Below are 25,458 nucleotides of genomic sequence, written 5' to 3'. Positions count from 1 at the left end.
CACGTGTGAGCTTAATGGTACATCATCATGGTGACTGGCCTGCATCTGATCCCAGGAAGGGGCCCAGGGATGCTGTGTATGGATGTGGCACAAGCTGCTTAGAGATGGTGGAGAGGCTCATGCCTCAGCTTCTCCTCAAAACCTCCTCCTGACGTTGCTTTTGGCCATAAGAGTCTCGCTCATTCATAATTCCCTAAAAAAAGGGCATTTCCCCAAAGGAAAAATTAGAACACTCATGGATTTCAAAGCAAACTTTCAAACAGATTCAGGAAAGAAAAAAGTCACTTTCCACAATGGGAGGCCTCCTTGGTTTACTTCCAAGCTCCTTATACATCTATTTCTTTCATCAACAGCTGCATTTGGCATGACAAAACTGGCTTCTCCGCAATGATTAAATCTTTTTTCTCCTTTGATAAAAAGCAGAGCAACTGCAGGTGAAGATACTATTTCTGTGAGTAAACAGCAGTACATAGGTTTTTGCAGCAGTTGCCTAGTGAAACAGGAAATAATTGCTCTTCTCCTGCTATCCTAACCATCCTCATTTTTATGTACAGGCTCATATTTATGTGAAAAAGCTTTCATAATACTTTCCAGATGCCTCTTTGCCTTGACAAGATTTTGAAATTGAGTTTCTTCTCTGCCCTGTGTTATACAGTCTCAAATTTGTTACTAAGTTAATTTAAATTGTAAAATTCCACTATTTCATAGTTCAGTAAGAAAATATTACTAAATATCGATGCTTTGATTAATAATTAGTACTTTTCTTAAGCAGAGAATTTACTGAATCATGTAAGAAAACAAATAAGAATTAATCCCGTATATACCATACATAGAGAGAAGATGGCTGCAAGAGGAAAGATCTCTGTAAAACAAGAGCAGACACAGTTTAACCATTATGTCACTTTCCAACTTTGCTAAATACCTTTACGAAGGATAAAGAAAATGTTTTTTATTAGTATACAACCTTTCATCTTTTTGTATCACATGTTTTACTGGCATAAGATGTCAAAGATAGATTAACAATCAGGTATTTCAAGATTTTAAGTCTTTCAGGACAGAAAAACCTTCACCCTTCTTTAAACAATACTTTTATGTGAATAGAGAGCCAGTACAGCAATATATGCTTGGTTGCTATAATAGTACCTGTCAGCAGGAATAAAATCCAGTTTTAGGAATGGGTCATGTCATAGACCAAGACTGTATTTTGTTCATGAAAGGAACATGGGACTGTGCATAAAATTATCTAAAAATAACAGACATGAAATCAGTGCATAGGCATAAATGATTATCTTCCTTTTACATTAGTCCCTGTATCTTTTGCCACGAGGAGTTAATTAATTTACTGCTGAAAGACTGTGGGAGATTAAGAATAGTACTGAAACAGTCAGTGTTTTAAATATTTGTGCTTGTCCCATATGCCTGCTGTTTGTGTGATGCTGGCAATCAGACTAAGTAATCACAGCAGCTCTTTCTCTCCTCAAAATCTAAGAATAAAATCACTTGAAGTCAGCTGGGGGAAAAAAAAAAAATTATTTACTCTTCCATTCATTCTCAGTTCTGGCTTACATAGTTTGTAACAACTTGTTTTCTGTTTGTGGCACTAAGTAAGTCTGTTTGGAAATGTGCTGGCTCCTCTTAGAGCTCCTGAGCATAAACCATACAGAATCTCTCTATCTTCCCTCAAATACCATTCTTCTGAGGGAAATGTACTGTGCTCTTCTGTTCCTTCCTTCACCTCTCCCTCATTTCTGTAAGACAAATAATTTAGTGACTGTGACCTGACTCAGATGAAATACATGCCTCTGACTCGTTCATGCCTCTATGGACTTCGAGTAAATTAGTTATTTCCTAAGTAACTCATTTCATTGGAAAAGGGTGAGTAACTTTCCACCCTTACTTGGGAACTCAAGGAAAGATGAGCTAATACCTGCTTTTTTCTTTCTCTTCAGCTTCTGTATTATTTGCTGCAGACAATTCAGATATGGTTATTTTTATTTATTCTCAGAAGGAAACATTGTTTTCAAAAAATGTGTTTTTTCTTTAGCTCAATGAGTCAGAAAAGAATGTGTGAAACACATTGGATGAAAAACCAGTCACCACTGGAAAACTTAGATAAAAAGAGGTATTGTGCAGAATGAATAAATGTATCATGATGAATTCATGCCTATTAGGATTGATGGTGACTTGCTATGTCATCTAATCTATTTTAATTTGTGTACATTTGCAGTCTTCTACAAGTCTGGACTGTCTTCTTACCTGTAGTGATATAAATCACAAATAGTGATTCTTGCAGTGTAGCATTAATTTGCATTTTAATTCTTTCATTTTCAAATATTGCATAGTTAATCATAATTATATACATTGTTCAGTCATAAGCAACTCTTTTCTTATTTAGTGTATGTATCAAGCAGTTCCAGAAGAGCTTTCATATAACTTTTTTCTTGTATGGTTGCGTATATTTTATGTCAGAATTCCTACCTGATTTATGAAAATCTATGGATTACTCTGAATTGCAACATGTTGACACTCAGGGAGATATGTTAATAAACGTTCACAAGTACATAATCAGATGAGAACACAATACTATCCATTAATGAAATATGATCCTTAATGAATCTTGCATGGGAGTGCTAATAACTACCTTTAGGTTAAAGTGCTCAGATGTCACAGTATAACAATATCTGTCTTAGATGTGTATCATTACAGCAAAGTAATTAAAGGTTACTTAGCTGTTAAATGGTTACCTTGGAGGAATCCTTCAGTAATGTGGCTTCAAACATGCCTTCACAATGAAATTAATTAAGCAAATTAAATATCAGCCTCGTAGTAATCTATTTTATGTGCAGAATATCTGGCATATAAATGTATAATATGGTTGGTGGCAGAAAACTCAGGACTTGAAGATATGCCCATTTGTTTTTAAATATAAAACAATCATGGTTTTTCTTATGTGTACAATAATTCTTATGCTATTGGGTTAAAAAGAACAGTAAGAAATGGAATGTCAAAATTATCATGGTTATGGTCCATGTACTGATTGAGGGCAAAGCTGAAGAAGCACTACTCAGGATGAGAGAAGTATTAAAATTTACTTGATCATTTTCACACTTCTGTGCTACACGGAGTTAAAAGCTTGGTAACAAGTGACTAGAGTTTTGCTAACAGCTCAGTCTGACTCATCAGAAGGATACTTTCAGGGATTACTAGCTTGCTGCCTCCTTCTGTATTTAATATAAACCACACCAGGAAAGTTGAGCAAGCGGCTTGATCTGAATATAAACATTTCTCATCATCCGTTCAAGTGGAGTTATGGAATGGGTAACATCAGTGACAAAGCAGAGCACTACATAAATGAGAGAACTTTATTTTTCCCCATAATTTCCACAATGGGTTGAAATCACATTTCATAGATTTTGACTTAAAAAAGAATTTCCTAGCATTATGCAAACTGGCAGTAACAAATACACAGCATATTCTGCTTTTTTTTCTTTGTTTAAAGACAAACAATCCACTAGATAAATAGATCAGTCATCTGAGACCTTTTGATATGTAAGCGAGAAGGTGTAAAGTTGAGATCTCTTGCTGTCCTAAAACATTGGCCTTCCTCCAGGCAGTGACATTGTTCACATACCTTAAGTTTACCCTTACTTAAATGTTTTGCCTGATCATGTCTTTTGACAAAACAGAAAAAAAAAAAAGAAAAAATTTCTGTCTTATGCTACAGAAATCTTTGCTCCCAACACAGCTAGGAAAGTATTGCCAGAAAAAAAAAAAAAAAAAAAAAAAAAAAAAAGAAAAAAAAAAAGATGAAGAATTATTGATATAAATCTAACTTTTTAATCCTCTGATGTGTGTTTTTATGTCAGTGAGATAATTAGCAGGTGGCACCTGCTTATTGGTGATATGCAAAGCTGATGTACATTTTGGTTGAGGATGACACCAATGTTATGGTTTCTTCTCCAGTCCTCAGTCTTCTGCTGAGGCCAAGTGCTTTGGCCTTAATTGGTTTTGCTCTCTGCAATTCAGATTTCTTGAAAGATGAAGCTGCAGTCATTGCCCTGTGAAAATGATCCTATATCTTCAGGCCAAAAAAATCCTCAGACAAGCTAAAGAGCAGTGATGGAGCTATCTGTCCACTGAATAATCTTTAGATGCCCTTCAAAGACCCTCTACATACATTAGGGACGAGCCTATACCGAGTTATAACATGTGAGTGTAAAAAAAATTTTTAAAAGTCTTAATGCCAGGATTCCCAAAGAATAGGTCAGTTTTCTGCACTGCAACTTCCTACATAATACACATTTTTACTTCTTGGGCTCAGAAAAGGCATATGTACTGATTGATTAAACCTGATTCCAGGCCTGGAAACAGCTTTCGAAGGGGGATTAGAAAAATAATAACGTCTAAGAGAGGAAGACTCTCTTCCAATGAGTTCTTTTGCCCTGAGGTATGATTTATTTTTTTAATTATGAACTGGTAGACGTGTAATCAGAAAACAAATGGCATTGATTACTTTTGCAAAGCAGTAACTTTCTAATCATTTCATCCTATACTTCCAGGTTGTTTGAAGTATGGAACCAACATGAAACCTGAAAGTGTTTTGCCATTTGTGTAAATCAACATTACTCTCTGTAGATAAAATTTATTTACAGGCTTACAAAGGGTTTCATAAGGGATATGAGTACACCTATAATACAAACCATGTGTCAAACAGCAGAAAACTGCAGAGCAGTAGTGTTGTTTTTTCCCTTTACTTGATCCAAGTTTAATTTTCTGTTTGGCTAAGCATCAGTGGTCATGAAGGTGGTATATCAACAATAGTCATGGTGGCGTATTCAATTTAATTATATCTGGTTGAGGCGGTTAACTTAATTTACTTTTTCTGAATAACAATTTATTTTATTCTGTTTTAACAAACCTTTCGGTTTATGCATTTCATCATATTTTGTTATAAGAAACAGGGATCTTGTTTCATTACTCAAGTGTGGGAGTAATGAAAGAGTAAGTCTTCATCAGCCTACTGCTGCTATACCTAGGGTCTTTTCCCGGAATACTTGCTGAAGAACAAATCCCTTGAAGTCAGTAGAATTTAGTCTGGATCATGAATTTCAATTCCTAACTAAAACTCTGTGAAACTTCTATCAAACTTAGGACAAGGAAAGATTGAGCATCATTTAACATAGAACAAGGACACAAGGATTCTTCCAACAGGCATAAGATAATAATAAATTATATAGACACCAGGACAAGATTTATGTATTCTCTTAAAGACTGGTGGAGATAAAAAGAACAATAATGGGGAAAGTTGATTTTGTTTAACCTCAGTCAAGAAATGGAGCCAAAAAAGGAAAGTTTGAACAAAGCAGTGGAAGTTTTGGTTGTGGAATAGTTCTCTGCATGACTTAAGCCTTATCCATAACCAAACCTGTGAATGTCTCGCTAAGGCAGTGCAAATCCCAGCACAGGAATTCTCATTTCAGTTAAAGTAGCATTTCAGGTCTGGTTTTAGCTGCCTGAAAGTAGCTGAAATAAGCTGCTCTTAAACTGAGCTCACTGTGTCGACACGGAGTGCATGTGTTTACTGGAATCTCATTACATTCAAACATAGTGATACAAGTCTGCAGATTAGTGATTGCACTGAAAAGGCTGTTTAGCCTTTCAAAGGATTTTGCAGGAAAGCAGGCTGGAATACAAGCCCTTTCTGCTTGTCATTTGTAGGTTTGTGAATTTGGCTTTTATTTCTTTGTGCAAATGTGTTTTCATGCAGGCATTGAAAAGGCATGACCCTCTGTAAAAAGGATTATCTTGAAGGGAGATAGTAAGACTACAGCGTAAAAGATGGCTAATACATAAATGCTAAATCTCTCTGTACAAAGATTATAACATAATAAATTTTTTAACTCAAGGTACTTTCTTGACATTATAAAAACAGTCACATATCAAAACCACAAAATAAAAGCCTTAAAGAGAGGGCTAAAAGCAAATAAAGGAAAATGTATGTTATTTTTTGTAGAAGGGTGATATAGAATCTCTTAAAAAATATGATCCATTTTAGCTGACATTGCACCAAGTAGCTTAGATAACACTTAATGACTTAGATATTATTTTTACAATCAGTATATTTCGTGGGGTATTAAAGATAATAAACAAGGAAATACTTTTAGACAGATAATAGAAGACAGTAAGAAAAACTGGAGATTTCAGTTACTTAGAAAGAGCCTGACATCTTACTCATATGAAGCAATGACTGTTCTCATGAGCCACATTAACCATTTGAGTTAGAGGAATCAAATCCTGGTGCAAAATTATTCCTTTTGTGGAAAAAATAAAAAGAACAGGGGTGTTTTTTCAACTTACACCTACAACATCTTACTTATTTGTTTGTCTGGGTAGTAAGCAGCATGGTTAGATACTAATCCAGACTTAACCCCTCTAAAACTTCCCAAAGAGAGAAAAGTAATATCCTTTGGGGTTAACCAGTATTTGAGTTTCTTCAAGAGTTAAACTGGAGAAAAAATAATTTTTTCATTGGTGGCTTTCTAGTTTTCACTAGTCTTGAGTCAGGAAAATATCACATTTGCAATAGTTTTTATGGATTTTAGAATACATGGTTACATGTTGTGCCTTAACAGGGACCATACTTAAAAACAGGTTTAAGTGGTTTCTTTAGTTTTGGACTTAAGATACCAGAAAACTGATTTTAATCTACTCCTAAAATTTAGCTACCTGAATTTAAATTTTCATATTTACATACCTAACTAGTGGAATGTAAATTAGACATCGAAGGCACGATATTCATGCATATTTATTTGGCTTAATAACTTCAGTCTCATTTTCAATTGGGTGCTTAAGAATCTAAATGCTATTAAAAGTTGTTGTCTCTTATTTTCTTTGAGGAAAGTAAAGATGGAAGGATGTATAAAAATAATAAAGACAAACTTTTAGAGAAAATATGTCTCTTCAAAATTTCCTGAGGCCCTGAGTGGAAAAACAGTTGAAAGAAAATTGAATATTGTACCTCAGAATAAACATTGAAACTGTTGATAATAATAATAAGATGTAATAATTTCTAATGGACTTCAGTTTTTTCAAGTGCTTCATAGAATTTCCAAGAAATTGCAAATGACCATAGCTTATTTCAAAATTTTTTATGTTGATCAATTCCAAATTTTGTGTAGTACAGGCCAAATTCGTTACTGACATAATTGGTGTCTATTGACTACATCATTGTATAAGTGGGTTTTTATTCTAATTTTTCAAATTTATGTGCTGGGAAAATAACTTTTTTGTATCTTCTACCTGAAAAAGCATTATGGGTATTTCTTTCAGTAGTCAAATAACCATGATGAATAATTCAGTCTTCCCTACCTGCTTTTTTCTCTTTTGAGACTACTACTTCTAAATCACTTGGACTCCTCCAGGCTGACAAGACAAGTAAAATTTGAAAATAAAAGAATATAAGAAATTGCAACAAAATTCACCCAAAGACTTCCTAAAGAACAGGTTGGATATGATGGTTAGTGCCTGCTGTAAGGAGGATTTTAAATGTACCAGCCATCTGATAAGAGATGAAATGAGAACTACAAAGATAAAAATGAATAACTACTACTGCCATTACATAGATGAAGGAATGAAATTTAATGCTGAATTTAGTTGCAATAGCTAAATTTTCAAATTATTTAATTAAAAAGAGATTGAAATATTTTTTAAAGAGAATTGAGTGAACAGTTGGAGACAAAGTGAAGGAATATGGCAGCAGCATATTTGTTTTTAAAGTTGCTTTTAAAGTGAAATCTCAAATGCAGTGTGATCACTGGCTACTTATTGATTTAAGTAGAAGTAGGATTAGGCTTTATGTACCAATCTGTGAAATTTAAGCATTGATTAACTATGCATTTAAGTGCACACTAAGGTGCTTTTATGAAAAGCAGTCTCACAATCTCATTCAGAAAGAACATAAGCAAATTATTTCATTGCTTTCAGGGAGATTACTCATATCTGTAATGTAAAACCAAATCTGAAGTCTTTCTGCATTTAGATGCTTCAAAAGGACAAACTGTATTTCAGTTTCATAGGCTCTTTATAGGCAGCACCATAGACAGGACACTCTGAAGGGGAAAGGGAGAGACATTTGGGATTTCTTAAAAAGCCAGGGAACACTGGGTCGTGAAATGGAGGAAAAAAGCAGTAAGAAATATGAATAGATGACAACAGGGAACTATGTTGGAGGATTTGAGTCTTTCAGTATTTTACTCTCTCCTGGTATTAGATAATTTATTCCCTCCAAACTTACATTGCAGCCTAATTTCAGAGTGTAGAAGTTATTTTACATGATTTAAATCACCTGAAACATCGTCAGTTGTTGTACTTATTCTGCCTTATCCTTGGTCAATAGAGAGAAATATGCATCTTTAGAAATAGCACTTATTTTTCACACCTACCATAGTATCTGGGATGTTCATGACCATTAAATAAAAATAAAATAAAATAAAATAAAATAAAATAAAATAAAATAAAATAAAATAAAATAAAATAAAATAAAATAAAATAAAATAAAATAAAATAAAATAAAATAAAATAGGCAGTCCACTCGGAAGCAATGTATTTCAGAAAAGTTCCTGGAAATCAATTTACATTTCTCTGAACTAGAAAGAATAAAATTATACAAATTGAATCCAAGAAAGGAACTCAAGAAGCAATGTGAAATTTCAGATGCAATTTAATTGTACAAGATTTGAGGCAAATTATTATCCATTTTAAAACAATCCACACCAGCTCTCAGGAAAAACATGAACTTAGGTATGCAGTTAAACTTAGATTTTAATGTTCAGACTCTTGACATGTAAATCTACTATCAGCATTTGGTGTTCTTCCTTAGACATTGCCATCTAAGAAAGTAGATCAAATCCCCATGCTGAAAATTATATAAATGTCTAAAAACTAATGTGATGGCAAGGTAGAAGTGATAGACAGGTAGAAGTGCAGCAGGGAAAAAAAAAAATCTCTACATGTTAAGCTAGAGCAAGTCTGGTCTATTTTACATCTTATTATCATCACTTTATTTTCTATTTGCATCTTATACTTATTAATTTTCTACCAGGAATCTTCTACTGCCCTTTAGTATGTAGGCACATATCCTCATCATGGTACAATTTGTAATAAATGAGTTTTTAACTTCTTATATTAGTTAAGAAGATTAACAGTGCAGAATTTAAAACCTGTGACCAAAATTTGATTAAATTACTTAACATGAATGACACTTAAGATAGGAAGACGCTTCTGAATAGCAAGAGACAAAATCCAGACAGCAGGAAAATAAGGTTAAACCATTCTATCTGAAGCCATTTCACGAAAAGAAGAGGAAATGTGTGACATATGGTATCAAGTGTGGCACTTGAAGTTGAGTCTAAAAATGTTTAAAAAGACAGCTGTAAGTTTGCATGATTAAAAAGGGAAAGGAAGGATATTATGATACATCAAGAAACAAGGAAGAGCTATGAAACCAGAGGTGTACTTGTTGGATGTTTGTTTGCTTTTCTTATCCAGTGATTTCTAATGTTTTTATTCAATTTATCTTCAAATTCAACCTCCACCTCTATCTTCCGTTCTGTTTCTCCCAGTGACATCAGTGCTGTCTATTAACACAAAAACTGGGTGGATCTTTGAACCTTGAAACCAAATCAAAGAACAATTTAGGGAAAGAGATAATTGCGTATCAGCTCTTCTTCCCTTCAATATGTTTAAACAGATTAGATTATTTTAATAAGTGTTTGATGTGATGGGAACATTTTAGAATAATATTGTCACATGAATCTTCACTGACTGTATATGAATCATAAAAGTCAGTTAAAAAAACCAAACTTATCTCTCTCTGAAATTTTGTGGTAGGCATTATCTGATCTTTATTCTAAGTTAAATGACCTATTTCTTTTTAATTTTTGTTTATATGATTGCTTATCTAATTAATATTAAGTTGCTATAGAGCTGGAAATCTGTGAGAGAGATTTTTTGCTTCCCCTGCTAGTTCTTGTAAAACTCAAGTGAATAAAAAGCAAGTGGCTATTTGCATGTGGCAATTTGTCTGTGCATTGGGAACCCAACCGAGATATTCCTTGGGAATCACAAGGAGACTAAAGGCTAACTGGGCACAAAGGCAGATGCACTCTCCCCATCACAAGTGATCCTTACCATTTTTACTTGGCACATTGTGCATAGTTTTGCCTGTGCTGAGTAAGCTTGGTTGCCATTATGTTTACTAGGATTTGAGACAGGACTATATACTTTTGTTTATGGCACTGGCTCAGGAACTGGAACATTAGCTTTTAGCTTTGGCATAGATTTCCTGGCTAAATTACCTAATTTCTCTCTGCCTCATTTCATAAGAACAGTCAAATCTGTTCAGTCCAAAGACTCATTTAGCCCAGTATCTTGGTTCTCACAAGGGCCCATAATGGATGCCAATGGAAGAGAATAAGAAGGCAAGCTTGCAGCAGTGCTTAGTGATATAGTCTCCCAGGCTCCAGCACTCGTTGTTCAGGGATTTCCTGAACAAGGGGTGGAATCTCTGTGTTTAATGCTTTCAATGACTTGGTTTTGATGAATTGCTACTGGCATTTAGCTCATACATCTTTTAAGTATCCACAACATCCCATGCCCTACAAATTGTAACATGTGAGGAACATATCTTTATTTTGTTTTAAACCTTGACTGGCCAGTTTCTTATTTAAGAACAGAGAAGAGTCTTCTTTTCTTCATATCTTTTCCAGTGTTCTGTATGCTCTCTAAGTTAGAGGACTGTGACTTCATGCAGTACTGAAAATGCAGGAGTACCATGCATTTATAGAAGCATGTTGGTTTTGTCCTTTATTTCTTTCCTTCAAACCCCTAACATTAAATTTGCTTTTTTGACTGTTACTGAGCATTGATCTCATTCATAAAACATAAAATGAATTTTTTAAAAAAACTATTGTGACTTTAAAATCTTGTTCTTGATCCATAAAATGAGGTACTGTACTAGTGTTTGCAGAGTTGCTTTCTGTGAAAAGATACAGAAGGAAACAGTGAACATAGCTTTATGCAAAATTCCAGAAAGACTTTGGAGTAAATATACAAGTTGTTCTGGTTTATTCTAGCTGCCTTCAGTCTAACATTGACAAATAAAACATCTTCGGGCAGAAATGTAGTTTTAAAATTCCTGTTTCTTTAATCTATACGAAAAATGATGTTGGTTATGCTCTTTTGGGGCCATTCAGAGGCCACTGAAAGATGAGAGGAGAATGCCATAGACTGAATGGGCTTTGGAGCAGATGCTTAGTCACTGATATGAGAATAAAATGCCAATTCTGCAGTTTGGTTTCTCTGCTACCACTAACACCTCCTGAAACAGGAAGACAGCTGGACTATTATATTTCAGATTCCATTTGTAAGTGTTAATTTTAATGCCTGCATACAAAAGGAAAGGAAAGAGGAAAGATATGTTTTATTCCCAGTTTTTCTGTGCATCTCTAAATGTGAAGTGGATGTTGCTAGCCTTCATGAGTTTTTTCTTACAAGGAAACTCCAGCATCACTGCAGATGTTTGGTCACTTTTCCTCCATGGCCATACCCATGAATTCTTCCCTTTCTGAGGGACTTATGTTTCAACAGGAACCAATTATAGTTGACAATGTTTCGAAAACTGTCTCCTATTTCTCAGGGGCCTGTAATCAGTGTTCAAATCTTAGGTAAACAAAGTTTCATCTATAAAGAAGAGATAAGCTCAGCAGAGTTCAGAAGGTGCCTCAGACAGCACAAACACCTTCTCCTGTTGAAATGTTTACATCTAAGGTGATAGAAAGCTGATCAGCATTATCTTGCAGATGATCCGGGAAGATTTTAATAAATAAATAGAAAGGCTTGTGTTTTTTCCCTACCAATTAGAACCAAATCGTCTGGATCCATGGCTAACTTACAGTAAGGAAACACTCGAGTTGTAAAACTAAGACAGGATGATTTAGAAGCAACCCAATGAGTTAAAAATTGAATTTATGTTATGGATGTGCAAAAAACATGTGGATCCTTCTGATATTTGTCCTGCTTTATAATCTCCAAAACTGATTTTTTTCTTTAGTTATATTGGCTTTCACTGGGGTTGCACAAGCTTTGCTGAAGAGAGAACTCAGCTTATTGTCTAAAGGTTCTTTTGTTTATGAATAACAAATTAAAAGGGTAATTTGGCACAGCAGGTGAGATGATTAATATTTGAGGTCTTATTTTTGTTTGTGCCTGTATGTGTTTGTGTATAATTATATTTTTCAAGGATCAACAGCTAAGTGCAGTTAAACATTTAACATTTATCTGCATAAATGCAAATGAAGCTTGCATTCCAGTCAGATATTCTAAACCAAGTAATTAGTATGGATTAAGAACACACGTGATTTTTCTTTTCGGTGTTTATTGCCATTACTTTAATGATGACAAAAAGCAGAAGGGTGATGGTAAGGATGCAGTTTTAAAAGTTGTATATTTGTCAGTTCAAACCTTTAAATTGATGGTGATGGAGAACAACTGTTTTAATTCATAGTCATTTGGAAGGATTTGCTGTGACCTCGAGTTAACATGTAAACATGGCAAGGGATATAAGAAAGATTCCTCTGGCGTTCACTGAACTTGAGGGGAATCTTTCTTTCCCTTCAATGGGCTCCATGTCAAAGCTCTGAGAGCAGGGCCTGAGAAGATATGCATGAAGGTCTCAGGGATCACACTGCATTTGGGATGGCATCGCCCTTAGTTGCAGTCTGTAGGGTTTATTGTTACAGTCCTTAACCCTCCCCTGAGCACAGAGACAGGTCCTGCCTAACTCAATTCATAACCATAACCACTCCACACTTCAGATTTGATCTGGTGGTGGGTCATCTTTCTTTCTCAAAAAAAAAAAAAAAAAAGCTTAATAACTTAATCATTTGTGTTCTATTAAATTTAGCTTCAAAAAATTATCCCAGAAATCAGAACTTTAAGGAGAACTACTTCTTTCCTGTAAGAGTTTGCTGTGTTTCTCAGTTTGCTTTAGTCTACAAAGTTGATCTATATTATATTGTACTGTACTGTACTGTACTATACTATACTATACTATACTATACTATACTATACTATACTATACTATACTATACTATACTATACCATACTACACTACGTTACACTACACTACAATGTACTATGATTGTACTGGGTGAAACAGCCAGGATTTTGAGCCAAAGTTCTGTTAAATGAAAGGTAGCATTTCTTCTTTGAAAATACAGATATCAGTAATTGAGCTATCTGGTTGTATGCTGATTAGCCCCACTGACACTATGCATTCCTTTTCATGAGTGTACATATATAGACATATGAGCTGAGTGTATTACCTGTTCTTGCCAGCATTGCTGACTCTCTCCCTTTCTGGGCACTCCTGGGTACTAGAACAGCAAGCAAGATAATGAATAAAGGAGTGAATTTTAATGTATTTTGTTCAGTCACCGTGGATCAAAAACACTTAAATCCATCTGTTTCTGTGTCACCAAAGTTTTTGTTTCACTGGGAAAAGAATATCAAACATTCTTGACTTTTTAAATAAAAAACCCCAACCTGTATGAGAAATGCATTGCTCTTAAACATAGTGCCAAGAGAAATAATTGCAACTTGTCACAGAGAGAGGTTATAATTATGTCTACTGTTAGTTATGTCTCAGTGTGCACAATAGAAGCTAGCTTTTCAAATGTATTGTTCTCTAACTCAATACCAGTTATCAACATGTTGAGGATATTATTTTTTGTTAATGGCTGCAGAAGGGCTGGGTCGTGTCACACTGAAAAGAAGTGGAGGGTACAAAGAAGAAAGAGAAGTGCTTATTGCAGAGCTTTAAAATCCAAGCTTTGCCTCAGGAAAAGAAAAATTGCCCAAAGGGTCAGAATTTCAGCTCCTGTATTCCAGACTTGTTTATGTTATTTTTTTTTTTTTTTTTAAATCTGAATACATATCAAACATAGGACTAGACCTGACACTTTACAGGCTTCTCTGAGTGAAACGTTGCAGATAGATTGCAGTAACTTAGATAAAAAAATCAAAGCTTAATATTTGTTTCAGTAGTTGCTGTGGGTGTAATTCTCTGTTCCATCTTTGTTGCTTGCAAAAAATCTCTGAAACCGTGCTCAGTAGGTCTTATTATAGGAGAAAGAGTCCATAATATTTTTCTAGGCTTGCTCCTTATTCTGTCACTCATTTAGAGTCAGATTTTGGAAGACTTTAGTTAGGATGTGTGCTCATATTAGAGATTATTCCATGCTAAGAATTACAAAACACATAGGCTAAAAAGCAAGGTAGACAGGTGTCTTAATTTTTAGAAGTGATTAACAGTGTCAAGTATCAGAATTTTAAATTGCCCGATAAGGTATTTGGTGAAAATCAGAGCCCTTGAGCAAGTCTTAAATTGGGTGCCCAAATCAGGAGCATGCAAAATCACTTGGGAGAATAGAAAATCTTGTCCATATGCTTATATGTTCACTTCACTAAGTCCTTTCTAAATGTTGCTTCCCCAGTTTGCAGTCATTTTTGTGTTGAAAATTAGATACCCTTGACTCAGACATGAAAGTTCCCCAGGAAAATTGGAGAACCTTTCTCTTGTTAAACAGCACCCTAATTATAGAAGCAGTTTTACAAACAATCCCTCAGGGGAAGCATTTTCATTCTCATCAGGAAGGCTCTTGAATAAAATAACACCTTTGCTAACTTCATTTATTTACAGCAGGACACAGGACTGAGACTGGGTTAGATTTATTGCCATTACATCACTGATGCTCAGTAATTCATAAAACATTGGGTCTAGGAGTTAGCTCTGCTGTTATTTCCTCTGATGCCTGACCTCACCACAGTCTAATAACATACAGGAAATCCAGAAGACAAAGGGGGAAAGCAGTGTTTGTGAATGCTAAAAATAACCGTAGAAAACTAGTACAATTGTGTAATAAAGTATAGCCCAATAATTTATTTAACATAATAGTAGAATCTGCTAAAGCAATTAGAATCTGTTCCAAATGTTTTTAATGGAAAATATGTTGGGGGTAAGAATAAGAACACTTAAATAACTGAGACTTTTAGGTTATGTAGTTCAGTTATGTGTACTGGCTTTAGGTTTGTATATCTTATTGCTTACATATGCAGACCACTTAATAATTTGACTAGAACAGACAGTCATTGTATGGTGGTTATATTTCCAGAGGTCATCCGATATGAGCCAAACAGTGATCTTTGGTGATGTATTACACTTGACAACTTAGAAAGTTGCAGTACAAAGGCATTCTAATTCTCAGTGTCCTCTGAGAATTGTTCAATATCCTTGATGGTATCTAGTGTCTGGTATGCCATTGGGATGACATTTTTGGTGTCTCTACTAATCAGTCAAGGTTAACATGTCATTCATGTTAACTGTGTGACTGTGTGTTTGTTTTATTTTGGGGTTTTTTTTGTTTGTTTGTTTGTTTTTTGTTTGTTTGTTTTTGTTGTTTTTTTGTTGTTGTTTTTTTTTTTTTTTCTACCCACTCTATATTTGCAGGTTTTTTTAAAGGGATAAGTAGTATGGCACTATAATGAAATTCCTTGGTATTTTTCATGTCTGCTCATTTATTTCTGTTATCCAGAATCAGAAAAATATTTTATCCAAAATATAAATTTTGGCAGCGCTTTAAAATAGGTACATGACTTCATTTAAAATAAAAACAAAAACAGAACCAAAAAAAAAAAAACAACCAACCCCCCAAAAACTGTTGCATGACAATCAGATAAGTCTGGTGTCTTTAGCTTGCGAAATATTGCAAAACCAAGTTCACAAAAATATACTTCTTTTTTGAACAGCTGCTCAGTTTGACTGTGACTGCCCTCCTTTTATTTACATATGTTGCAGTTATTTGAAAGAGTCTATCCTTCATATAAATACCAGTATTAGTATGCAAACTAGTATGTTCAGGTGTGAACAAGTCTTCACTATTTGACATTGACACTTGGTTTGTCTTCCAGTCAGAAGCATCTTACAGATCATAAACTAGGAATAATGAATAGATTGAACCAGCTGTTCCTGAACAGCCCATTTGGCTATGTTTTCCTTTTCATTAAATTAATTGAATTATAATATACAGACAGACAAGTAGGTAGGTAGGTAGGTAGGTAGGTAGGTAGGTAGGTAGGTAGGTAGATAGATAGATAGATAGATAGATAGATAGATAGATAGATAGATAGATAGATAGATAGATAGATAGATAGATGATAGATAGATAGATAGATAGATAGATAGATAGATAGATAGATAGATAGATAGATAGATAGATAGATAGATAGATAGATAGATAGACAGACAGGCAGACAGGCAGATAAGTAGATAGGTATGGAACATTTCCCTTTTTGCAAAAGTTTATGGTAATTTAATAAATATTAATTCATTTAATTTCAGAAGAAAGCAGAAAAATGTGGGACTTCTGATATTTGTCTGAAAGAGATCTATTAAGAGGGTTGAGCTGTCTAAATTCAAGCTTAGTTTAGGGAGACAAGTTTTCAAAACTTGTGTTTATCGAAGTTGTCTACTGCATCTTAAGGCGTCTTCTGAGCATCATAAGCCAGGAAATCTTTCTAGTACGAGTGACATCTTGGGATACAAGGAGAAGCATAAATCAAGAGCTCTGCTCTGTTTTATTTAATCTGCAGAATGAAGCATGGAGCTGGATATTATCTCAACAGCTCTTTTATTTCAGTGAATATCTACAAGTGGCTCAGTGGACAGAATATATCCTGGGTCTGGAAAAAAGGACACAGATTGATACAGAGATAGTTTGAGAGGTCTTGCAGTGATCAGGAAGCTGATCAAACTGCCTGAGGGTAGGCACAGAGAGGTGGGCAGATCTTTTTAAGAGATTGTGATCAGTTTTGCAGGTAAACGCATTTCAATAAAGTCCCTTCCCCATCCCCTTTAGCACAGCACACCAGCTTGAGAGTTTCAGTTCCAGGTCCTACATACAGAAGTCAAAGACCTCTCCTTGGGAACAGCATTTTACTAAAGATCTGTCACTTAGATTGGTTTTCAACAGGGTTTTAAAACTGGTTTCTAATAACTAAATAAGCATCAAGTTGGAAAAACAAAACATTAAGGTGTTGCAGAACACAGTACCCCCCAAATGTGTGCAGGTAAAAACCCTGTATCATATGGAGCCTGAACACTAAAAGCCAGAAGCCCATTGTGTGCATTTATTTTCTGCTTTACTTTTTTTTTTTTTTTTTTTTTTTTTTTTAATAATTAATGATTTAAAACAGTTGCATTATTGTTTCAATTACTTTTCACCTATTTCCCCAAAGGTTATCACTTGACTCAACATTTACATTTGTTTTAATATTTGTATTTTTTGCATAATTTCTCACATTATATTTATTTGCACTTGCACTTTTTTAAAAATAAAGCATTCCATGGGGATGACTTTATTAAATATTCCTTATTAAAAGTTCCATAACAGCATGATTCCCAAACCTGAAACCAAAGTCCTCATGTTTAACAGTTTTCATGACTCAATAGATTATGTGTGAAATGGGAAATATAATAACAATAACAACATAGCCATATCCTGCACAGTTGTTCCATTTAAAATTATTCTTGAAAAGTAACAGAATTCATAAATAAATCATTTCTCATAGAGTGAAATGTATTTAAAAGGCTCTGTGAAATATCCTTGATATAGTCATAAAGTGTGTGCACAGAAAGTTGTATTGGGCAAGAGGAAAATCAAAAAATCAACTAAAATTAATATATTAGAGTGGAGTTAAAAAAACAACCAAACAAACAAACAAAAACCAGCAAAACCATCAGTGTCTGTTTTCAAAGTCAGGTGGCTCCAATCAGCTGCCTCAGCAGTGTTCATTTCAGAAAGACTCTTAGTTCAGTCTTAAATTCATATGAAGCTTCCTCTGCGGTCAGTGAAGAGAGATCTTGCCCTTGGGAATTGCAGTTCTGAGCTGCTGTGACTCATCATTCAGAGGAATCTGTTACTTTCTGCTGAATGTGACTAGGGCAACATATTTAGCCACCCCATTTAATGCCTTCATGTAGAGGGGCTAAATCCAAACCTTAACAAGTCTGAAAGCTGTTCTCTGAGTGGGAAGTGGGTCTTTTCCTTTTGTTCTTACCAACACTGAATAATACAGAGAAGACAGTATTTCAGTGCCAGCAGCTTCTGACTTGGTTAAGAGACATTGTCATTGGCCTTAAAGTCCTCCAAATGGATACACCTTCCTTGTGAACTGTCATATTCCAGGCACTCCATTCTGGCAATCTTTTGGGGTTATTTTTTCTGAGGGTTTGGGTTGATTTCGTTTGTTTTGTTTTCCACTTTAATCTATTTATCTTATAAAATGCCTCATGGTAACACAATATAGTCTGGGAAAACAGCAAGGGAAATGTTCATATCAATAATGCTCACAGCTGTGGCCAACTCTACCTTTTTTATTAAACAAAGGATGCAATACTTCCTAAGGCTCTTAGCATCTTCAATGTTTCTGCACCATCCCATGTTATTGTTTGGCAGCTTGCAGAGATCAGCTAGCCCTTGGAAGATACCCTAGGGACATGCTCCTTTCTATTTGTGGTTAGGGGGGTTACAAGTGTAACGATATAAGTCCCTTCAATTGTACTAGAACAGCTGGGGAGCATCACTGCTGTCAAACCACTCTACGTCTTCCATGCCTTATAATTTAAACCAGTAATACCTTCTTAGTAGCTGTACATACTCCATCAACACAGCCTCTTCAGATCATTTGCTTGGACTGCATTGATTCATTATTGACCAGCAGTGGTTACACTGGATTAGGCTGTGCAATTCTGGGATGGTTTCTGTGTGAATTGCCAGAAGAGTTTCAGGAAAAAAATAATTCTAAAACTCAGCAGTCAGTGCTGTCGATTCTAGTAGGTTAGCTCTTCCCCACAAACCAAACATTTTCTCACAAGCCAGAAATAGTACTAAATTGGGAAAGAAGATTACTTTATTTCATTTTATTTTTTATCAAAACCAGCTAGCGTATGCTTTCGTCTTTCTTGTCCTTGTTTTGCTGACACAGTTCTGGGCGGGCTAGCTGCTGACAGAGATTCAAAAAATGATTTAAAATGTTATCATACTGGGTATATATACGTATACATATATATACATATATATGCATATATACTGGGTATATATACATAAATATACACACGTATATGTATATATAGGTATACAATTGATGTATATGTATTTATTTATATATAACATTATATTGTATTAGTACACTGGCTGACTGAAGCTACTCAATATCAAAATATGAAATAAGTCTTGTCAAGTAGCAATGTCTTGTCACCACTCAGTATCATGGTATGGGCCATTATTTCAGCTGTATTTCAACCATTTGAAGGCAAATCTCTGGAGTCTTGAAATGGCAGATCATCGGGCTAAAGAATGGGAATCACAATAACTTTTATGTTCGTTTCCAGGACTGAACGGTAGTTCTTTCTGGCTGAGTCTTGCCATCTATCACTCTATGTGCTACAGGAAAACATGTGTTATAAGGAGCCAGAAACATAGTCTCCCACCATGCAAGGCATTTGCTAGGTGAAACAATTCATGTCATACCATGAGACAGCAGTTGTCATTATGAATTTGTGGAATTTCAAGACCCAAGCAACCTAATTTTCAGTAGGTTTATTATGGATTTTAGAGAAGTATCGATGAGATATAAACCTAGAGTTTAATAACGCAGCACCATCTAAATGAAACATGCTACAGCCAGGTTTTAGCTACGAAGATCCTTAAAAATGTTTGAAGTACATTGTAATGTCCTTTTTGGCTGCTAGTGCAACTAAAGGGTTTTGGACAATAAAGTTGGCTTGTTTTTTTTTTTTTTTTTTTTTTTTTTTGTATTTCTAGAGAATTTCCTCCAGCCTGGCAAACTTGCCTCATCATGAATTCCTGTCTTTGATTTTATAATAGCCCTCACAAAACTTTGAAACAATGAGCATTGGGTGAATACACAGTTTATCTTGCTGTTTATAGCTAAGGTATTTGCTGACTCACTGCAGTATCATTCTTTGCATTCAATTAACTGCAAAACTCAAGAGGCATCAAAATTATAAACTGATCAGAATTTTTTTCTGAGCACAAACAATGTGCATTCTTTCTAGCTAAAAGCTTTTGTCTATACCGTGCAAAAGAAGCCCACACACAGCCCAAAGCCCCCATAAGTCTCTGAGCAGATCCTTGGTCTTTGCTGTCTCCAGGCAGACTGATTTTGGTGCTGAGCTACTCTCACTCTCTCAGCTGCCTGCACAGAAGTTTTCAGGTGTCATTTAGGTGGACAGGACTTATAACACCAGGAATGTAGCCTGAGTTTCCAGTCTGACACAGAGGCTAACTCTGGAAAATGATCAAGCACACCTCTTATAAGAAATGAAGAGATGAAATTTTACTCTCAAACATTGACAGTGACTTGTCATCTTATCTTTTGTTGTTATTGCATCCCAGTGCAGAATTTGAGTGCAATTGCCACAGACCAGTGATTAGTCTATAGCTTTCTAGGCTTTATAAATGGGTGTGGAGAAGTACATAGAAAAGAGTTTATTCCTTTTTTGCCTGTATTTATTGTTGGTTTGTAGACAGAAGTGGTTTGACTTCAGCACCCAAAAATCTATTTGGGCAAGTTGCCCTATTCGTTAGACTTCCTATAGCATGTTTATCAAAGATCCTTGGGGCCTCAGACTGACTATGATGTATTTATTTGGCACTTAACAATGATGTATTTATTGTCATTATTACTCACCCATACATTTGGAAACTTCAGTACATGTCTCTATTGCATTTTAACTGAAATATGAAAACACTGGGATTTCCCTGCCATACCTCTTATTTCAAATATTTTATTCCTCAAACACAAAGAGAAGGGTAGATGAACTCTGACTTACATTGAATCAGTTCTCCACTCTTTCTTGCCTGCTACACGCCAATATCAGTAGAGTTACAGTGACATAAACCAGAAGAATACAGTAAAAATTCAGATCCTTCCTACACCAAATAATTTTCCACATTTGTTTCCTATTTGTCTTGTAATGACACATGAGATTATTTTAGGAATATATTCTGCTTTGACTGTCATGCCACCGACTTTATAGCCTTATCAAATATCCATTGGTGTGCAGGTTGAGCAATTATCATCTACTAAGAATAAATCCCAAGAAAAAGTAGATTGATAATAACATTTTTCAGTAATGGTTTGTAGCATTAGTGCCATTTTCTATTATTGTAGTTGAGATCTAGCATTCTCCTCAATTTACTGCTTTTAATTATTGTGCAATATCTAGATATGGACCTTACAGCAAAATTTCAGAAACAGTTTTCTTTTTCATTATTTATTAATTTCTGGTTAGAAGAAGCAAATTCAGAAAATTGAATAAAAGCAGGGAATGTGTCTGGACTATTAAGAAATAGAAAGAAAGGGAAAGATAAATAAATAAATTGAATAATGTAGAATATATTACAGATACAGGATGACTGTATGAACATAATCAGGCAGACTACATCTACAAGAACATGCCTTAGGAAATTGAGCTTAAATTCTGGGATCAAACTTCATGGAATTGTGTCCGAACTTTTTGTCTTACAGTGCAGTAAACCCCTCTAGATAGACTATCCTGCTAACAGTCCTTTTTCCCTTCACCTTTTTCTCCATTAAATGGAGTGAAATATGAAGTCCTTCTGATGTTCCTTTGAAATTATGTAAATAATATGTGCTTGCATGATGTAATAAAAAAAAGCTTGTAACAAAAACTATAGCCTGTGACTCACAGAATCATGGACTCAATAGGTTTAAAATAATACCATTTGGAAGGATGTTTGATCACTTGCCTGGCCCATTCCTGGATTCAGTATGGATGAGCAAGATGGAAAAGGCAGGGTGCCAGAGAAAGCGCTGCTTTCAAATACTTCAATTAAGTGCTCGTGAGAAACACATCAGCTATTTGTCTGAATGACCATCATATTAAATAAATATTACTAAAGCAATTACGGAATAAAATTTGAGTTGTTAGTATCTTTTTGCATCCTCTACAGCATTGTGGAGTGCCAAGTCTCCAGCACTGAAAACTGGAGCATTACCCTTGACGGTGAAAGTATTGTATGCAATTTTGAGACTTTTACCTGCAAGCACAAGACAGTGTAAGACTCTGGAGTTTACGTACTAATTAAGCTTTCATGAAATTCTAGCCTGAGACTTAGTCTGGAAAAAGGAAGCTGAATGAGCAGCTTAGGAAGGGTAGTTAAGAAAAGGGAAGACCCATACTCTTAGCAATCATTACAGATGATGTAATAAGGACCAAAAGTCCCAAGTTGTTCCTTAGAAAGTTCAGTTTAGAAAAAAAAAAGCATCACTAAGAAGACAATGGTAGTTGCCCAGACAGGTTATATATTTTCTATTCCTAAAGGTTTTGACTCAGCAAAACAAAACCAAAACCGACAATACCCTGTATTGACAATAGCCTTCTTTCAAGTCCTCCTGGAGTTAATATCCCTTAAATCCCTTAAAGCCTTTATGATTTTGTCTTTGGAAAGGGATGATGAGAATAAGAAGGGCGGTGTTTCTTAGTCTGTGTAAGCAGTAAGCACGGTAGGAACTTAAGAACCAAGGTAAAGAGCTGTTTTGTTATGAAATAAATAGGCAAAAATATTGTAACATCTTCTTAGTTGCTTTCTACTATCAATATATATATTTTAGACATATATTCTGAAGTTACTATTTTCCTAAAACAGGTGTGTCATCTCTGATCAGTCAATATGAAAGAGTCTGTATCAAGCTATAGTTACTATTCCAGCCTAAGCTACTTGGTCCTGCAAATACAAGTTAAAGGAAGTCCTTCAGCACCTACCTCATAGAGAATTTTTAGCTATAAGCAACTGAGAACTGGGTGCAAAGGCCTAAGTATCCAGAGAAACTGCTGGGGAGTAGGAGTTGTCCCAGCTTTAAGGCTCCTTGACTTAATTCAGTGTCAATGCAAATTAACCACTGTGCAATGCAAATTAACCACAGTGCAGGTAGGAAATGGAAATTTCAGTTTTCAGTGTGGCCTTCACAAGTCTTCTGTGAATGTAGAAGACTTCTGTGCAAAAAGCATCTATTCTTCTGGCTGTACGCTCAGTGCAAAACGTAAGATAAATGCAGTGTTCAAATTAATTGGCAGATTTGATCTGCCAGTTAAAACTAAAGTAATTAAATGTACTGAAAAGCCTATTGCTTTGGATTTACTGACCTTGATTTAACTTAGTGTTGACTGAAGCCCTTTTAAATCTTGGTTTATATCTCCATATGCTTTGCCCTCAGCCTGTATATTTTAAAGTTTCATTGCACAGTAGTGAAAAATAAAACATAAGCTCTCCTGATGTAGTTAAAATTGAATTTGAGGATGCATGAAACAGTAAGTAACTAAATATTCAGGTTACAGAAAGCAGAATTTAGCATTGTATTATGTACTAATTATACTTGCAGAGAAGTACAGTGAGTGAAAAATAGGTTTTATATTTTTTCAGACAAAAGTTTCAAATTCCAGTTTCTTCAGTTACTGAGATCAGATATATTCTCAGAGAAAGCTAAAATAATTCAATGAAAGAATTTAAATTATGTGTGAAGTGGAATAGAAGAGACACAAGCTGTGCATGTGTATTTGTGCTTTTGACTAGCCTTCAGCACAATACTGATTAAAAGTTGGGTGCTTTTGCCAGATCCTCACCTAGTGTAATTTGTCTTTCCTGAAGGCACAAAAGCCAGTATGAATCATATGTACTGCACTCTGTTTAGTTCAACTTATTTTTAGCATTCTTTCATCAAATAATGTTTCTTTTTCTTTCCTTTTTTTTACCACCCCACAGGACAACATTTTTAGAATGGAAGATTCACATTTTGAAAATGGCCGAGGGAAAAGCCCTTATGATCCTAAACTGCTGACAGCTTCTCTGTTAGTAGGTAGGTGCCACAATACAAGTTCAATGAGACATGCATTCGCTGTAAATAATTTTCAGTTTTCTGCTCTTTTCTCCTTGCAGCACCTATGATAGGGCTTTGTTTTATCCACTTTATTTCCAGGCTAAAGTCTTTATGGTTTAATTTTTAATATAGTTGTCCCTGGTGTCTTGACAAACAAAGTGTGTGTAGACCAAGATTCAGGTATCACATGTATACCTCTGTAGGACCTTGGTTCTGAAAAGCAGTTCTTGTCCTCAGAGCTAGGTGACTCTGGAGGTATTTTAATTGCTCCGTTTTCAAACTGGCCACACTGACTGTTGCACCAGCACAGCTGAGAGCAAAGTGAGAGCAGGAATAAATAATTTCTTACATCAGTTTTGCTGCCAAGGAAGGTCTGTCACCTAACTGTACCCGCATGTGAGCTGGAGATATACAAGCAGTCACAGGTCTAGGCCTTAGAATGATGTTTCAGCTGAGATTTATCTGACAGTAAATACAATTAAACTCCTGGCCAGAACAGAGGGATTTCAATAAATCAGGTATTTCTGAATTAGTAATACTTAATTTCATGGAATATATAAGTATAGAGCACCTGGACTGTGGTAATCTAATTGAACTAATCCAATTGATTAAATTTATCTAATTGATTTAATTTACCTAATTGAATTGTGTTCACTGTTCTTCTTTCTCCTTTACAAAGAAGGTAGAAATATATTTTATTAGAAGAAATTAAGAGTGAAACAAATATATTGTACTTTCCTTAACAACTCTGCCCAGGTGTAACCACTTTATCCTTAAGGTGTAACTTTCCGGCAATTTATTACAACTTCAAGTCCAATAGGGCAACAATAATTTCAGAAAATTGCAGTTTCTGTTCTCTAAGAAGTCTTTGTGAAATGACACATAACCAGACACATTAGTTTCTCCAGGACTTTGTCCATATTGCTAGTCTAGGGCTTTGCCTACCATCTACCTTTATTATATTCACATTACAATTAGAAATTAAGCTATCTAAAATAGGCAGCAACAAAAATTTAGTCCTAAGCATGCCTCATTTCCTGATCTTCGAAGCCCTTAGTGATCACAGGTGATGAGCTACCCTAGGGACATGCACTTTTTAACAGGAAAACCAGGAAAGATGTCCACATCTTGCTCTAACTTGTACCCTGTACAAACAGAAAGGCAAAAAAAGTGTGTGTGTGAAAGGCCAGTGTATAAATTAGTGCCTGGAGTGACTTGAATTTGTGGCAGAGCTACCCTTAAGGGAATAGCTTTACTATTTACTTTAATATACAATAAAGAAAGAGAACGATGACAAGCCAGTATTACATGGTATACCCGGTATGTAACTGCACAAAGTCAACAGCGTCTAGCTTTTCACATTCCTTTTTTTTTTTTTTTTTTTTTTTTTTTTCACTCGGTCCGGCATAAATATGATTA

The 25,458-nt window shown here is 35.0% G+C and overlaps 1 protein-coding gene across 5 annotated transcripts in view; it reads left to right on the top strand.

Moving 5' to 3' along the window:
- The window catches only part of SEMA3A (semaphorin 3A), a 336,738-nt gene that overhangs the window by 244,552 nt on the left and 66,728 nt on the right, over positions 1-25,458 (top strand). For all 5 annotated transcript variants that reach the window (XM_032985231.2, XM_032985232.2, XM_042792922.1 and 2 more), the window contains one exon: positions 23,925-24,018. In XM_032985231.2, the coding sequence (XP_032841122.1) occupies positions 23,925-24,018 (94 nt within the window). The remainder of the gene's footprint in view (positions 1-23,924; positions 24,019-25,458) is intronic.

The sequence above is a fragment of the Tyto alba genome, unplaced genomic scaffold, assembly GCF_018691265.1.
Source record: "Tyto alba isolate M040663 unplaced genomic scaffold, T.alba_DEE_v4.0 Super-Scaffold_2, whole genome shotgun sequence".
Classification (NCBI taxonomy): domain Eukaryota; kingdom Metazoa; phylum Chordata; class Aves; order Strigiformes; family Tytonidae; genus Tyto; species Tyto alba.
The sequence above is the reverse complement of the archived record's forward strand: the minus strand, read 5'-3'. Positions and strand labels throughout refer to the sequence as shown.